A 17,294-nucleotide genomic window follows, 5' to 3' on the forward strand; every position below is an offset into this window, starting at 1 on the left:
TCATGGGATAATTTTCTCCTGGCTCAGCTTGCTTGTGAATTTCTCCCATTCATCCAAACTTTACAGATACTCCCACACCTGCAGATGTGCATAAAGACTTTGCCCTAGGCATTCTGTTCCTGCTTTTCCCAGTTGTTGATGTAAAGTATTGCTTGTCATCAAATGGTGAGGGTCGGAAGGAACCTCTATGGACATCTATTCCAACCCCCCTTCATGGTCATCCAGAGCAGGCTGCCCAGGATCACAATGTCCAGGTGGGTTTGGAATCTCTCCAGAGGAGGAGACTCCACAACCTTCTCTGGGCAGCCTGCTCCAGGGCTCCAGCACCCTCACAGCAAATAAGTTTTTCTTCATGGTCAGATGAAACCTCCTGGGTTCCAGTTTGTGCCTGGTTGCCCTTGTCCTGTCACTGAGCACCACTGAAAAGAGTCTGAGCCCATCCTCTTGCCCCCCACCCTTTAGATATTATGAGCATTGATTAGATCCCGTCTCAGTATGCTCTTCTCCAGGCTAAGCAGTCCCAGGTCTCTCAACTTTTCCTCCTGACAAAGATGCTCTACTCCTCTCTTTGTAGCCTTTGCTGGACTCCCTCCAGTAGTTACCTGTCTCTCTTGGACTGAGGAACCCAGACCTGGACACAGTACTCCAGATGTGACCTCACTAGGCAAGAGCAGATGAAGAGATGAACCTCCCTCAGCCTGCTGGCCACGCTCTTCTTAATACATCCCAGGTTACCACCAGCCTTCTTGGCCACAAGGGCACGTTGCTGGCTCATGGTGAACTTGTCCACATGCAGAAAGCAGTCTCTTCCCTTCTGGTCTCTCTTTGACCTAGTTAGTATAATTTTATTTGGTTGGTCTTCTCTTGCTTGTTTCTCATGTTATTTCCTGACGTAATGAGCCCGTGTCTTAGTGAGGACTCGCTCACCTTCCAGCTGCCATCGCTGGTTCTGTAGGTCATGATGTAGTTCTCGATCTCTCCCAGGGGAGGCACCCAGGAAAGCAGGGCACTCCGTCGAGTGACTTCACTGGCAGTCAGATTTGTGGGAGGATCCAAAACTGCAAGGGTGGACAAGGGCCCAGGGAAGTGCAGATTCTCATGAACAACCACCCCAGCCCTGCTTCCCAATTCAGTGCGCACTGGTTCAACCTTGCATCCCCCAGCTACAGCCCAAAGTCCATCCTCACCCTCAGTTTCCAGATCTCTTCACCTGTCCTCATCCTTGAACACAGTTCAGCAAACCCTCTAAAAGTCCTCCTCTACCTGATCTATGAGGGGGAACAGCTCTGAAATTCATGTGCTGTGGGGCCTGTCAAGGTTCTTGTAAGTCAAACCGTTTGTAGTGCTCTTCTAGACTATGGCCTTGGCAAGAAAAAGTCCTGGTCAAGGGTCTTCCTGGGAAACCACACCCAGAGGCAAGCAAAGGAAGGGAATGTTGAAAGAGTGCAAATGATGGTTGATGCTTCTTGTGGTTAAAATTTGGTCCTTGTGTTGTGCCCAATACTAGCATTTGGCAGGCCTTTGGCAGTTGGCTACTTCTACACCCACCGAAATGTGAGAAGAGCTTTGGCTCAGCTTTGCTGGTTGCTTCTGGGTTGGCTGAATGGCTAAGGGCACATTACAGGCAGTGGGGGGATGATTGTACATACGAGTTGTGAAGTTAGTGCTGATGGTCTGGCTGGTGAGAGGCCCATTGGTGGCATACATAGAGACTGTGTACGTGGTACTGGGCAGGAGGTTGGTCAGCTGGTACTCCTGGCTGACTCCATCCACAAGAATGGTTTCTCCTGCAACTGTAAGAGCTGAGTTAGGGTAGAGGTGCAAGGTGGTTTTCCAAAATCTGTCTGGGGATAGGATCTCAAGAACAAAAGCACTTATACTGCTGAAGCACCATGAGCTACTGTGCAGCAGCTGAGCTGTAGTGGTGGTGCTTGTTCTGAAGGGTGATCTTGTTTTTCCCACAGTCCCTCCAGTTGCCTAATACTTGCTTTCCCTTCAGTAGTGGGTGTCACTGAGTTTGCCACACACCAAGTTTCTGTGAGATGGGTACTGGGCTGCTGCTAGTGGGCCAGTTAGCAAATCAGGAGGACCCTAGTCCCCTCTTGTGTGGACTGCCATGGTCCATGGCTTGATGGAAGCATGTACCATGGGCCCTGCACTGAAGAAGCTGGCATTTAGGGAGAGGCTACATCCCTGCTACCTGCCAGCTGCTGCCCTCCTCCAAAGCTTCCTTATTCCCTCTGTGGAAGGCACCCACTGAGCCTTGCATTTTGGGATGGGGAGAGGTGGAGGTGAGCTGAAATGGAGCTCCAGTATACCTGCACGGCGGGTGAGGACAAGGACGTAGCTCTCCACGTCTGACAGTGGTGGGTTCCACTGCAGCAGTACCTCAGTGGGGGTGATATTGGTGGCTGTGACCCCCAGAGGGGCATCCATGGCTGCATGGGGGAGAGATTCAGAGAGTCAGAGGCATTAAGAGACTGGACAATGAACTGAGAAGGTCTTCTTATGGCCCATTGTTCATGATCCTGCCTTGCTGCCCAGGGACTTGTGCCTACAGAAGAGTTATTGCTGCCCTAGCTGGAGAGCATGGGGATCAGAGCTGGTGCTGCTCTGTTACCTGGGCTGCCCTTCCACTGTTTTCCTGATGCATAGCCTGGGGTGTTAGGGATTTTTGGTAGTTTGTGAGGAGTCTGGGGATAGCAGAGGGTTTTATTCTTGCAGCAGATGCTGTTTGTGTCAGGGCTTCCCCAGGGATTATTTCTGGAAGTCTGTACTCCCTTTAGGAAAGGTTGTCATGGTTGCCCAACATCATATCTCTGGCTTCCCCATGCCAACACACAGATTTATCACTCCTCCCTATAACTACCCATGCATATTCAGGACAAGCTTTGCTTAACCATACTTCAAGAGCCCACACTGGGCCCTTGTGAGCCTTGCTTATCTCAAGCTTGCATCAGGCTGACGCGAGGTGCAGCTTGCTCTCAGCTGCCTTATTTCTAGCACATGCAGGGGCTGCCAGCCCTGCCTGGGGCTGGACCTGGCATGGTTTGATTGCTACCTGACCACCAGAAGGTCCTTCTCACCTGTGTGCACGGTGATGGAGGTCACCTCACTCTCTTCCCGGCCCCGCACGCTCTTCATTGCAATCTCATACTTGGTGGCAGGCTCCAGGTGGAGGAGGGGGTACTCGGTGACATCGCTGGCGATGGCAGTGCTGTCTATCCTCCCTGTAGGGACAGAGCCAAGGGCTTTGGCATCATGGCTGGCCCTGCCCCTGGGGTGCTGTCAGTGCCTGGGAGGTGAGGACAATGTCACAAGCCCTCTGCAAGGCTGATACTAGGGGTAACTGGTTTTTTTTTCTTGCAGGAGCACACCTGTGTGCTCATCTCTCTGCTGGCTCGACCTTTTACAGCATTGTAGGCAAAACTGGGGCCAAGGGATGTGAGCCACAGGAAGCAGGTGAAAAGGAGATGAGATTTCAGGGTTGGGTCCTGAATTAACCATCTCTGGGGAGGGAACACCGCAGGAGGTCGCTCCCTGTGCCCTTGGCTGTGGTAGTGCCTTCCCATTCTCTTCCCAGACACCTCATCCTCTGTCCCTACAACCTTTCAGTTAGAACACCAGGATGCTGGCTGAGGTGAGGATGACCTGGTGGCTTGCTCACACCGATGGATGGAGGGAGGGTTGGCAGCTGAGAGCTCAAGGCAAGAGTTGTCTGACCCACTACCTTCAGCAGAGCGGTAAGAGATTCTGTAGTGGTCAAAGGCAGCGATGGGAGGGCTCCAGTACACCGTCATGGACTCCTGGGTGATGTTGCCCACCCTGAGGTCCTTCGGCGCATCAATCCCTGGTGAGATGAAGAAGACAAAGCTGTGGGAGGCAGGTCTGCTCCCTGCCCTGATGCCTGCTGTCCCAGAGGGGTCCCATGCCCAGTGTGGGGTGTTCCATGGTACCTGTTGTGATGGAGCCCACAACGGGCTCGGAGCTGATGGCACCATGCACAGCCACCAGTGACACCAGGTACTCGGTGGATGGCCGCAAGCCCGTCAGGCTGGCGTGCCTGCGGCTGCCATCGAGTGTGACCTGCTGGGCCTCCTCACCACGGGGGCTGTAGGAGAGGATGAGGCGATCTGCTGGTGGGGATGGGTCACTCCATGTGATGTTCACACTGGAGGATGTCAGCTGGGAGAAGTGGAGCTGTGTGATGGGCCGGACCCCTGCAAGACGGAGAGGGCAGATGCAACCCCAACTGTCTGTAGATCCCAGCCTCCCCACTGTTCCCAGCATTTGTAAGGGAAATACCCAACAGAGGTGGCAAAGCTCTGGGCTCTCCATTTATCTGAAACTGTGCTGGGATCAAGAGGCAGAACTGGGAGGGAGAAATGGTGCTTTTCTCACCTCTGCCTGCAAACATCCTCCATCCCAGACCTACATGGAAAGTGATGGGCCTGTCCCCTACAGATGGTATGCGTTGTCTGGGTATCTCAACTCAGGCTTTTCACTCAGAGGTCCTTGCAATGTCCCTCAAGACTTAAATTCTCCTTATGGACACTCAGGTCACTCTGACCACAGCGCAGTGACCCCTGCTTTGTCCTTATGGGACCCTCCAGCCAAGCAGGTGTACTCAGTTCTGCTGGTGAAGGCCACGGTGCCCCTGCACTGAGAGGACATTCTCCTTCAGATGTCAATGGACCTAAACCCATGTGGAGGCACTGCCCCCAGCTGTTGCCCCCAGCTGTCACCCCCATCCTCCAAAGTTTCAGTGCTTGGGATGTAGTGGGCTGGAGAAGGTGCCAGCATGGGGTGGTGGTCTGTATCCTTGATCCCATTCCAATTTGTCTTTTTCTACCTGTGAAGGCATCCACAGTGGCCTCCAGGCTCTGCTGGCGTCCCCTCTCGGCAATGATGGAGATGGTGTACTCTGTCCCAGGCTCCAGCTCTGAGAGGGTGAGCTGTGACTCATTCCTGGGCACTGTCACTTCGGAGGCCATCCCTGAGGCAGGGGTGAAGGTGACACGGTAGTGATCGATGGGTCCTGAGGCTTTGGTCCAGGCCAGTGAGATGGATGTCTCTGTGGAGGCTGTCACCAGGAGATCCCGAGGGCTGTCAAGCTCTGTGGGAGAGGGTTGGTGCCGACTTTTGTCCCCATGCATGGACCATCCCATAGGGACATTTGAGCCATAGGAGCCAGTTGTGCATGGAGCACACAATGGGGCCAGACTCACCAGTCCTGGCATTCATGGTTGCTGGCACACTCTGCTGGCTGTCCATCACGGCTGAGATCCCAATGCCGTACTCTGTCCCCGGCACCAGATCTGCCAGAAGGTGTAAAGGACACAAAGGGATGTGACAGCAGTGCCTGCCTAGGTGGCCTTGGGGGGTGACTTCTCCCACCACCTCCCATGACTATGGACAGTGGGGGACCCTCCTGAGCATCTCTCCCACAGGTCAGCAGTTCCCCCCAACACTGCAGGAGGGCTGAGTTGTGTCCCAAAGCCCTGTGGATGCCTTTGGCCAGGGATTTGGGTTGTTCTAGCTCAGGAACAAGCCATTTCTACAAGCTGTTGCTGAGGGCTGCTGTAATTGCTGGCATCCAGATAGAAACTGTCTGTGTGAGGGCTGAGATGGGAACCATAAAGAAGCTATATTTGTTCCCAAAGTGATTCAACACCAAATATTGTCACAGGGCTGCTGGCTCAGAGAGAAATAAATTATGCAGAGTAAATTAAATGCACATTAATTAGCAAAGGCGCTGTGTCTTGGGGAGCCAGATCAAGATCAGCTCCTTGGGGTGGATGTCTCCTGTGGTGCCTCACCCAAGGGACTTGGGAATTGAGCTCATCCTTTCCTGTGCACCTTGTGCTGAGAGCTGGTTTATCTTTGTGGGACATCTCCTGCTTGTCGCTTCTGCTTGGCTGCTGGTGGTTTTATTCCCCTCCTCCCTGTGTCTCATGATCTTTCCCACAGGGTTTGAGAAAGCCACAAACCCTCCAGCTCAACCTCACCCTGCCTTGCCCAGAGGCAGGAAGCCCTGAAACCAAGAAAACACTCCCCAAGAGGCCAGGAGGGAGGGACACCCCCCCCCCATCTCCTGCTCCTCTTTTGCTGCAGTGCAGCCTTGGTGTCAAGGGGGAGATAGATCCCCCACCCCCACCCCTTCACCTCTGCCTAATAAGTGTCAGAAGTAGCCTGGAAAGAAGAAGAGGCTGGGAGAAAGGGGGAGGAGAAGGAAGAAATGAGCAGGAGCATACAAACTGATGCCTTTTCTCTCCCCCCTCTTTTGGGTAGAGCAAAATTACAGATATTTCTGTGCAGATGCTGATTTGGAAGGGAGACATGTTGGGCAGGGCAAGGCTTGCTGTTGTTTTAAGCTTCATTCTTTTGTGTGGGTTTTTTTGGTGGTTTTTGTTGCTGTGTGGTGGGGTTTTTTTCTTTCTTTTTTTTTATCATAGTATCAGTCAGGGTTGGAAGGGACCACAAGCTTCATCTAGTTCCAACCCCCCTGCCATGGGCAGGGACACCCCACACTAGATCAGGCTGCCCAGAGCCTCATCCAGCCTGGGCTTAAACACCTCCAGGGATGGGGCCTCAACCACCTCCCTGGACAACCCATTCCAGGGCTTCACCACTCTCATGGTGAAGAACCTCCTCCTCACATGCATCCTGAATCTCCCCACCTCCAGCTTCACTCCATTCCCCTTAGTCCTGTCACTACCTGAGATCCTGAGAAGTCCCTCTCTCTTTCTTTTTTTTCTTTCTTTTTTTCTTTCTTTCTTTTTTCTTTTGCCCTTTTCTTTTGACCCCTGCTTGGTGCAGTTCCTCATGGCTTTTCCTGCAGGCAGCTGAAGGTGACTGAAGGAACTTCTGACTGCTTTCACACCATGGATCTCACCAGGTGCCGAGCGGGTGGAAACCCATCCCAGTGGGTTTTGCACCATGGGCAACAAGGCTTTGGAGGACAGGACTACTATGTGTGCAGTGAAGCTATTAGAGCATCTCATCTGCCACCCACACTATGGCTATCTTGGCTTTCTTTTTTTAATTTTCTTTTTACCAGCACATTTTTTTGGGGGATTATTTTCTGCCACGATTCAATTTTCCCCCCCCCATCAATGCACTTAGGTGATGATGGAAAGGCACTATACAAAAATTGCTCCTCACTATCGACTTAAGCCTCTGCATCTCTAAAGAGTGCTTCAGGGAGGTTCCTTGTGGCTCTGCCAGCGACTTTTATTGAGAAAAACAAGAGCCTTCAGGCTGCCACGGCCTCTGAAGCAAGCTTGGGCTTTCACATTGCAGGTTGGGTCACTGGGATACTATTGCACCTCTGCCCCAGGGGGTGGACCTGGCTCATTTTTGATGCTCCTTCTCACCTAGAAAGGCAGTAAATATCCTAGAGGAAAGCTAGCAGGTAACCAGCACAGTCTCTGACCTCAACCCACTTCTCCATACCTGTCCTCATCACGAATCCAGCAGAAACTACCTCTACATTTTTCTTTCTTTCCGCATACCACATTGTCCAAGCTAACTGCTGAGATTGCCTGCCTGCCCTCCAGCCTCTCTCGTGACTCACTGTCATTCTGTCAGTACCTTGCATTCAACTTTCCCACTGAACTCACTTTAGTTCCATATGGCAGAGATGCTCAAACACTTTTCAGGCTGGAGAGGTCCCAGGATGGCAGAGTCAGCATAGAAGGAGGGCACAGTCAATGTGGAAGGACTCATCCTGCCCAATACTGAAGAACTTTTTTGTGTAAGTATGCTCAATAAAACCCCATAGAACCATTTTGGTTGGAAGAGACCTTTAAGGTCATTAAGTCCAACCATTAACCCAGCACTGTCAGGTCACCACTATGCCAGGTCACCACTATACCAGGTCACTCAGCACCACATCTACGCAGCTTTGAAATCCCTCCAGGGATGTGGACTCCACCACTGCCCTGGGCAGCCTGTTCCAGGGATTGACAGCCCTTTTGGTGAAGAAATTGTTCCTAATGTCCAACATAAACCTCCCCTGGTGCAACTTGAAGCTGTTTCCTCTTCTCTTATCACTTATTCCTTGAGAGTAGAGACCCCCTCACTCAAGAACTCCCACCTCACTCAAGAACTCCCACCTCACTCAAGCCTCCTTGCAGGGACTTGTACAGAGCCAGAGGGGCTCCCCTCAGCTGCTTTTTCACCAGGCTGAACAACCCCAGTTCCCTCAGCCACTCCTCACAGGACTTGTGCTCTAGACTCTTCACCATCTTCATTGCCCTTCTCTGGACCTGCTCCAGCACCTTGATGTTCTTCCTGTAGTGAGGGGCCCAAAAGTGATCCCAGTATTTGAGGTGTGACCTCACCAGTGTCCAGTACAGGCAGACAATCCCTTCCCTAGTCCTGCTGGCCATGGGAGCTGCAAAACCAGCAGCCAAGCAGTTGTAGTTGAAAAAAAGGAATCTTGTGTGGTGCTTTGCTGTGTTGCTGCAAAAGGTGTTTGGGATCTTCCTGGCAGCAGGAGGTGGGTGGTGTTTGCAGCCTCAAGTGGCACCCCCTGTGCTGGCCTGAGTGATGTACTGCTTGAAGAACTTGCTCAAAAATAGCATCCCTGGATTTGGGACTGCTTTGTGCCTGATGTAGGATAATGTAGTGAACTTGAGCAGCCTGGCTCCCCATCACTGCCGACAGGGCATCAGCACCTGTGAATCTTTCCCAGCAAGGGAAAAAAAAGAAGAGCAAAATAATATTTTCCTTTAGATCAACCTCAAAATGCTTCCTCTCCTCATTTCTCACTTTGCTCCTTGTCAGCTCTGTGTGGCACCTGGACAGACCCTTACTGGAGGCACATCACTTGGAGGTGCATCGCTCAGCTTGTGGTTAAGCAGCACCCAAGTCCAGACCCACAGAGAGGAAAATGAACTTCATCCTGAGGAAAACCTTCTCTCTGGTAACCAGCAAGCTCCAAACCAGCCTCGAATATGTGCTAGCATAAGGGCAGCCAAGCACTGATGCTGATTCAGGCTCTCCCACCATTGCCCTACCTACTTGAGAGGAGGAGGAGAAGGAGGGGGAGGAAGGGCGTGTGGGTGCATGCATACCTTCGAGGGTAGCCCGGGTGGTGGGACCAGTCTCACGTGGCACCAGGACTTCATGGTAGTGCTCCCCGGCCAGGGTGCTGTAGACCACCCTGTAGCTCTGCACCTCAGCCTCGCTGTTGTCCCAGGCGAGCTCAAGGCTGGCGGATGTCCGCGAGCCCACCCGGAGGTTCTTGGGGGCATCAATCTCTGTGTGACATAAGGGAGAGAGGCACCATCTCACCACTGGGTACTGGGAATGCACCCTATGGCCTTGGCATGGCTAAACAGAGGTGGAGTGGTACCCAGGTGGGATGGCTGTGAGGTCCCATGCATGGTCCCTCTTCCCCAGGACATATCCTTGCAGAAAGGGTTAGGGTGGCTGCTCCCACCTCCTGCTCAGCATGGACTGGGTGATGCTGCCCATGAGACCAACACAAGTGTTGGGGCATTGTTAGGTTGCTTTAGGAGCTGCTGCATGTTGGTTGGAAAAGTGTTTTCCCCTTAATTAGAGTAAGGGAAACTGAGGCAGCATGCCTAAGAGCAAAAGGGCTCTGTAGCAGTCACACATTGGCCTGAACTGCGCTGAGAAGAACCAGAAGCATCTTTACAGGCTCAGGTGTTGCCCAAAGGGTCTGTTTATTACTGCTCCTGAGCCTGTGCACCACATCTGCTCTGGTTAGCAGGATAAACCTCTCTGGGGAGTGACAGGGTGGTGTTGGGCAGGGCCTGGATGCCAGCAGATGGGGGGTAATTACTGCTCCTCGATGGATCTGAGTTTAGCTGGGGAGGGGGTGTATTTTTCACATTGCCTTTTAGGAACAAAGCAAGGAATGCCAACGCAGCAAATCAGTCAGGGTGAACATCTCATCCAAAATATTTATCTGTAGAGATATATACAGACACAATTCACACACCACAGTTATTAGAGAAGGAGCCTCATAGCCACCAATAACGTCCATGACAAGTAATTTATATCCCATAAAACCAGCACTGCCTCCTCCCTTTACGGCACGGTAAATTGAACCTGGTATCTATCTGCAGGCTTAACATTAATTGAAGCTTCACCAACCAGTTAAGGGTAGTCAGAGAAGATATAAAATTAGAAAACCACATTTCTGACTGGACTGCTTTCAGCTGCTTGACTGCTGATCCCTTGGGCAAGGCGTCTGCCTTGGCTCTTGATGCTGAAGGGGAGCGAGCATCACCTTGAATCCAGACTTGGACTTGTTGCTTTGGTGCTGTTGAGGATCATGTGTTGATCTCTAAGTGCTATGAAGGGTGTGAGCCGCTGGCTTTTAAAGTTTTAACCATAGGGCTGAGCTAAGCTGTGGGTCTGAACGGGTACTGAAGCTGGTGGGAATGTTCAGCAGGTTTGGCCTTGGTGCTGCTGTGCAATGTGGCCAAGGTGGGGTTTGATCAGGGGTTGTCATCTAAATGTGGGGGGTTTTGAGGCCTTTACCTGGTTGCTGGCATCTGGAATCACCAGGGCTGCCCTGAGGATCATGTGAGCAGCCCTGTGGGGCACAGGGTTTGAAGGAGACCTGTTGTGCTGGAGGTTTAGGGGCTAAACAGGCACTAGTGGAGGAGGGGCAGAGGGTCTGCTTTGGGTGTGTGTTTTGGGCTGATCTGAATCATTTGCTCTGCTTTGTTCTGCACCAGGACTGCAACAGGGTGAGAGGCACGTGCATTCCAGGTGTCTCCATTCTGACCTACATCACAACCATCGTGCTTTCGTTGTGCTGCTTCCTCCCAGGACACTGGATTAAACCCCAGCTCACTCATGCTAGGGTGAAACCAGGTACCACTAAATCCCAGATGCAAAACCCCCTCAATTCAGCTCCAGGTGTGCAAACCCCCATGCCGGTTGCAGGTCAGCCCATCTGCAGATGGCAGCGAGCCATCTGCCCGTGCTTGCTGGAGGCTTAGTGATTCACGCCAGTTCTCCCAGCAAAGCCAGCTAGCTACCTGTGGTGAACTGGGCGAGGGCCGGCCGGCTCTCGTTGGCACCCCTGAGGGCGCTGACAGCGAGGTGGTAGCGGGCGCCAGGGCGCAGGGCCTGCAGGGAGTACTGGCTGAGGGGGGGCTGCAGGCGGAAGGTGGTGCTGCCCCCTTCGCCATCCGCCAGCCCGTACTTCAGCAGGATGGCGTCCACCTTGGCGCGCGGCGGCGTCCACTCCACGAAGGCCACCGTGTCTGAGACGTCCCGCACCAGGATCTGCGTCGGGCCGTCGATGACTGTGGAGGAGGAGGGGAGATGGGCACCTGTTATTGCAGGAAAGCTGGAGTGGGGAAAAGTGGCAGATCTGGGGACACCGAACTGCAGGGATGCTTCAACCCATCCTTCAGAATGGCCTGAATTAGCATGTGGGGACAGGGCAAGGAGGTGGCATGGGCAAGAGACATGACCCCCAGCCCTGAGGTACTCGGGGAGTTTGGCCCTGGTGGTGTTCCCAGGTGCCTTTCCCAATCTCCAAGCTCTTTCCTGAACCTTCTGACCTTCACCGATGTCTCTCCCAGGCTGTGGACACCAACAGCTCCCCCATCGATGCCCATTACAGCTATAACACAATTCATGCCCTTCTCTCAAGCTGGTTATCAGCAACAATTTCTCCTTTACTTTTTCAGGTGGCATTTTCCAGGCTATAACCTCCTGTGTCTAACTGTGGTCTGCTCCTAGATAACTGCTTGTACTCCGTGATGCATTGAAAAACATAAAACTCTCCTTTGTGCCCAGTTCTTCAAGCCATACAAACTACTTTTATCTATGATCTCCTTCCACTCAATTTACTCTTTTCTGAGTCTTTCTGTCACTTATCAGCAATGATATTATGTCTTTTGAAAGGCGTTGACAATGTGTTAAATAACGTGGGGCCAAGGACTGATCCAAGCATCAAGAACTGAGGAATGTTTCTAGAAATGTTCCTGCTTTGGTGCCAGCTCCTGGTTTGTCACTAAGCTGGGGGATCAGCTCCTGAAGCTGTTGATGTCTTAGCAGTGGGGAAAAGAGGAGAAAACACGACTGCTTTGATGAGTCTTCAAGCTGGCTGGGTGTGGGGCTATGGAAGGTGTCCACCAAATGCTCTCAGACAAAGGAGTTTCAGCTAAATTCATAGTAGGGATCTGCTAGGAGGCAGTTTTGGACATTTTTTTCTTTTGCAGGGAATTAATCCTTTCCTGCTTCACATCTCCCAATACTTGATCTCTGGAAATTTTGGGCTGAAGCCTGTGTGATGGATGCTTTGAGTTCAGCAGGACCTAACTGCTGCATGGATGGATGGATGTGCCAAGCCTGGCTATCACACCTGTGACATGGGAGCATTGATGCATGGAGCCCATTTTATCACATCCATGATCACAAGGTGGGTGAAAAAAGCCCATACTGGCTCTGTACAACAGGCTCTGCTGCATGCTAACACATCTGAACTGCTGTGTGTGTTAGAAAATGACACTATATGACAAGGATGTGCTGCACCCCAGGGTGGGAAGTTCAGGGGAGATGTGGGTAAGCAGTGGTGGAATGGACCAAGGAGGGTTAGAAAAAGACATATGGGGGAACTGGTAGCAGTGGGGTCAGGTCTAGGAGCAAAATAGCAATGGAGAAGGGAGGGCAGCTGGGAAGAATGGATCTTTAGGCAGGAGCTGGGTGTCCAGCTTGGCCAGGAGCAGGTCGTGCTTATCCAAACTCTGATCCTGAATCTCCAACTACCTCATGTCATCCAGGTGATGCTGGGATGCATCAAGTTCTGCTCAGTTGTGCCGCATGAAACCATGCCTTTGCTTCTCAATTCCTGCACAAGGTGTTGAGGCAGAACGATTATAATGGGGGCAAAACTACAGGGGTGTTGCAGGGGAAGGCAGATGTGCCAACATGGGGACACCTTCACAGAGGAGGGACCTGGGGGACCACCACTCCATCTGCACTCCTCTGCAAAGGTCAACCACTGAATTTGAAGTACCAGCCTCTCTTCGTTTTTTTCCCGACTTCCTAAGGAAAGAAAGATTTGGGCTTGACCAGGAGATGTCTCTGTTAAGCCACCTCGAGCTGAGTGCAGAGGCAAAGCAGGAGGAGAGGACTGTGCTGGGTAAGCTCAGACCCGCAGCAAGCTGCTGCTGGTGGAAGAACCCTCCCTTCCCTCTCTGCTTTGCCTCAAATTAGCAGCCTGGAGAGAGCATCACCTCGTTATAACCATCCAGCAGCTATTTAAATGCTGTTTCCGTTTCCAACAGCTTGGATGGAGGTAGATGTCTGCCTGGCTGCCAGGGCAGACTGCAGATCTGGCGTGGTGAGTCTCTTGTCACCCAGTCAGCTCTGCCCATCGCCACATCTCATCAATGAGCAGACCCAGTTGAATTTCCCCAAGCCTACGGGATGGACCCATGACTAGCTGAATAAATTGGTTAGGAAGGATTGTGCTATTGCTCCTGGCTCCCTGATCTGCCTGAATTAGTGGCTTTAGAGGGCATTTAGTGCACAAAAGCAGGTGGGAGTTTTGATCTGTTATATATGAGTAGGGAACACATTTGTAGAGATGTTTCCTGAGGGCATCCAGCCTCTGAATTGTGGGATTAGCAGAGAAGGAATTTCTCCAGCTACACAATCAAAGCAAACCTGAGCCTTTGCTCCCAAGCCCATTAACCCTGACATGGTTTCTGTGCTTGCAGCAATTTGGGAGGGGGAGGGACAAAATACCACATGAAGAAACTGTTGCTGCAGTTCACCTGTAGTTTGGGCAGTTGAGCAGTGCTAGTTTTATCACTGTCCATGCAGTGCTGGGCTGCTCTCACTGATGGGAACTTAGTATTTTGGGGACCAAACCCTTGGCACTGCTGTGCTGCCCAGGAGCAGGCTCACTCACGAGTTGAGACGCTGTCAGAGGTGGGAGGGCTCCTGGCTTGTTCCTTCAGGGCCACGACAGTGACGGTGTACTCTTCCCCTGGCTTCAGACCTGTCTGATTGAAGGTGGTGACGGTGCTGGGGAGCTGGGCAATCACACCACCCTCGTTATTCTGCAGAGGGGCAGAAACAAACATTAAAAAACAATAAAAACAAAAAACGGTGTTGGAGGGGAGCAGGGGTTGGTGGGGATGATGCATGGAAAGGAGGTGCCCCCATGTTGCATCCTTCTGTAGCCAGCCCTGCATCCCCAAATCACGTCCTGTTCCTGGCATATCCCCTCATGGAGGTGTAGAAAACCCACCCAGGGTGAAGTCGTCCACATTGCTGGGTTGAGACATCCTCCCCCATCCCTTCCTTCCCCCTGCCTCAATCTCTGTATTCCACCATCTGCCTGTCTGCTGGTCTCTAGAACAGAAAAGATAATAACCCCAAAGCCTGTACTTAGAAGCCTTTTCCCTGCCATTCAGGTGCCAGGAGTCTACCATATATAGGTATGAAACCGTAAGGTCTTTATTTTGCCATCCCTTGCTTTTTACATATCTTTATTAAAATCACTTTACTTTGTGGTTTTGCTGTGAAAAACTGTAAGGCTTTAAAGCAACAGCAAATGTCACCTTTCCTGCCGGTGTTTGGACAAAGGATCTTCTTTTTTTTTTGCTGCTGTCTTCACTAATAACACGCTAAACAAATCTTTGCACATAGCTCTCCATTCATATTCATCTCTTTTCTCATTAAACAGGAAATCTTCCATTTTATCCATAAATTGCCATCTTACCTTTCCTAATGTTCTTTTCTAAATCTATCTTCATTCCGTCTTTCCCCCCTCCCTACCCCCAGTGCACACAGCAGATGGGAAACCCCTCCCCCTCTGACCTCGCTTTTGGAGGGGAGCACAAAAGGAGGATTGCTCTGCGGAGGGTGTAAGCATCCTCCTGGGGATGCTGAGGACCAGATTGCCATCCTCTCGCCAATTTTTGGGAAGACAAAGCGAACTTGGTTTTGCTCGTGGAGGTTATTTGTTGCAACTCTTGTTTTTAGCCTCTGGGACTAGGTTTTGGTTTTGTTTGGGGTGTGGCAATGGTTTAGTGTTTGCCCAAGTGAGCACTGCTTGCAGGCAGCGAAGGAAACAGCACCCTCTGCCTTGTTTTAGGAGAAAAGCTGGTGTTTGAGACTCAGAGAGTCCAATTCTCGGGCAGGAGCTTAACTGTGCCTTTATGGTGCAGGGCCATGCACATGACCGATGAATGAAAGAACTTCAAAGTCTGGTGTCCTTCCCTGCCCCCAAACCCTGCATCCAGGAACAGTCATCCTTCTGCACCTTACCTTTAAATCCTGAAATGTTTCTGCATGGTTTTAAGGTTAAAGTAGGTGGCAAGGGCGACCAAGGATTTGTCTTTTAGGGTTGGCTTGGGAAAAACTTATCATTGATGATCCTGCAGAGAGAAGTTTGCTTCTATCCTGGTGATTCCTCACCCTAAAATGGATACATCCTCATTTATCTACTTCAGGGGGATGCTGTTGAGCTTAATTCCCACATATCAGTGAAGTGTTTGAAAAAGAGCTGGGTTCTGCTGCTAAAAGCTCTACCCTGATGTTTCCTTATCATTTTGGCTTTTATCCCAACGACGAACAAAAATTATCCTGGGGTCTGTAACTGCAGCACCTGAACTTGGTCTTCCAATACCATTTGTGTGTGGATGTCCCCCAGATTGCCTCCAAATCCATCCAGCCTTTTCTGGAACTGAGGGAATGAGCTTTTTAAAGCAATCAAGCCCTCACTGCATGCTGTATAATGGCATTTTACAGTGAAGAGTATTTAAAACTTTGGAGCCAAGTTCTGCAGTTCTCCACTGCCCAGAGCTGCCTTTGACTCCAGCGAGGGCTTTGTACAAAGTGAAAACGTCATAATTGAGCCCTTAATCAGCATTTCTTTTACTGCTGGGGCTTGAATGCTCTTGTAAAGAGGCTCCATATACAATTGGAGCTACACTTATGGCTAAATGGTGTAGAAATTATGAATATAGATGAAATACTTGATGTGTAATTTTTGTTGCCGTGCACAGAAAAATATGTGATATTTAGGGCAACATTTTCCTCCTTTCATCTTTTCTGGCACAGTTTCTACCTGTTTATCGCTGTGATTAAAATTCCATGGCAGGAATTAGCTGTGCGTGTGACTTGGGGATGCTGAAGGTTGTTCTCAGAGAGCTGGCGGCTGCTCAGTTCCAGCAGGGCTGCTTTGGGTGGCTTAGCATGCAGAGAGCAAAGGTGAGGAAGAGGAGGAGGAGCAAAGGTCATGGCAAAGGAGATGGAAGGGGAAAAGGGAGGGGGGAGGTGACAGCAGGAGGCAGTGAGGGTATATCTGCGTCTCTTGATTTTACTGGGGAATTTCTTTGAGGACATAAATGTCTTGACATCAATGACTATGAATGCAAGCTAGCAGTTGGATGTTGAGGTGTTTTGGGTTGTCTGTTGTGTCCAGGTGGCCAAGAAGGCCAACAGCATCCCAGCTTATATCAGCAACAGAGTGCCAAGCAGGACTAGGGCAGTGATTGTCCCCTGGTACTCAGCACTGGTGAGGCCACTCCTCAAGTGCTGGGTTCAGTTTTGGAGCCCTCACTACAAGAAGGACATTGAGGTGCTGGTGAGGAATCTAGAGCACAAGTCTTGTGAGGAGTGGCTGAGGGAACTGGGGTTTGTTCAGCCTGGAGAAAAGGAGACTGAGGGGAGACCTTCTGGCTTTCTACAGCTCCCTGAAAGGAGGTTGGAGCAAGGTGGGGCTGGTCTCTTCTCCCAAAGAATAAGTGACAGGACAAAAGGAAAGAAACGTCTTCACTTGCATCAGGGAAGGTTTAGGTTGGACATCAGGGACAATTTCTTCTCCAAAAGGGTTGTCAAGCTCTGGATCAAGCTGCCCAGAGCAGTGGTGGAGTCTCCATGCCTGGAGGGATTTAAAAACTGTGTAGATGTGGTGCTGAGGGACATGGCTTAGTGGTGACCTTGCAGTGCTGGATTAATGGTTGCACTCAACGATCTTAAAGGTCCAACCTAAATGATTCTATGAGACTATGTGAAGCACACAAGCTGCAAACAGAGAGGGGGGTTGGGGGGATTAATTGGAAGCTAATTTAGGATCTGCTTGCTCAGTGTTTTTAGGATGACCGAGTGTACCCGTCCATGCCATGTGTATGGTGATGGTACCTTGGGGATGAAGCTGATCTCCCAGCCATCGAAGGGAAAGGAGAAGGGCTCCCACTGCACCTCCACTGTCGTCTCTGTGATGGTTTTGAACTTCAGCCCCTGTGGGGTGGCAATGTCTGTAAGGCAGAGAGGGGTAT

At 51.2% G+C, this 17,294-nt stretch overlaps 1 protein-coding gene across 1 annotated transcript in view; it reads right to left on the reverse strand.

The window, feature by feature from the left end:
• Positions 1-17,294, reverse strand: part of TNR (tenascin R) — a 90,819-nt gene that overhangs the window by 16,345 nt on the left and 57,180 nt on the right. Inside the window, exons 5-16 of the mRNA XM_068141375.1 lie at positions 17,158-17,273; positions 13,916-14,066; positions 11,025-11,294; positions 9,081-9,266; positions 5,229-5,318; positions 4,853-5,116; positions 3,957-4,220; positions 3,731-3,850; positions 3,087-3,230; positions 2,319-2,438; positions 1,650-1,793; positions 928-1,058 (exon numbers count right to left, since the gene is read on the reverse strand). Coding sequence (XP_067997476.1) covers positions 928-1,058; positions 1,650-1,793; positions 2,319-2,438; positions 3,087-3,230; positions 3,731-3,850; positions 3,957-4,220; positions 4,853-5,116; positions 5,229-5,318; positions 9,081-9,266; positions 11,025-11,294; positions 13,916-14,066; positions 17,158-17,273 — 2,000 coding nt within the window. The remainder of the gene's footprint in view (positions 1-927; positions 1,059-1,649; positions 1,794-2,318; positions 2,439-3,086; positions 3,231-3,730; positions 3,851-3,956; positions 4,221-4,852; positions 5,117-5,228; positions 5,319-9,080; positions 9,267-11,024; positions 11,295-13,915; positions 14,067-17,157; positions 17,274-17,294) is intronic.

The sequence above is a fragment of the Melanerpes formicivorus genome, unplaced genomic scaffold, assembly GCF_026170545.1.
Source record: "Melanerpes formicivorus ecotype bairdi unplaced genomic scaffold, bMelFor1.0.p_v2 SCAF_7, whole genome shotgun sequence".
Taxonomy (NCBI): domain Eukaryota; kingdom Metazoa; phylum Chordata; class Aves; order Piciformes; family Picidae; genus Melanerpes; species Melanerpes formicivorus.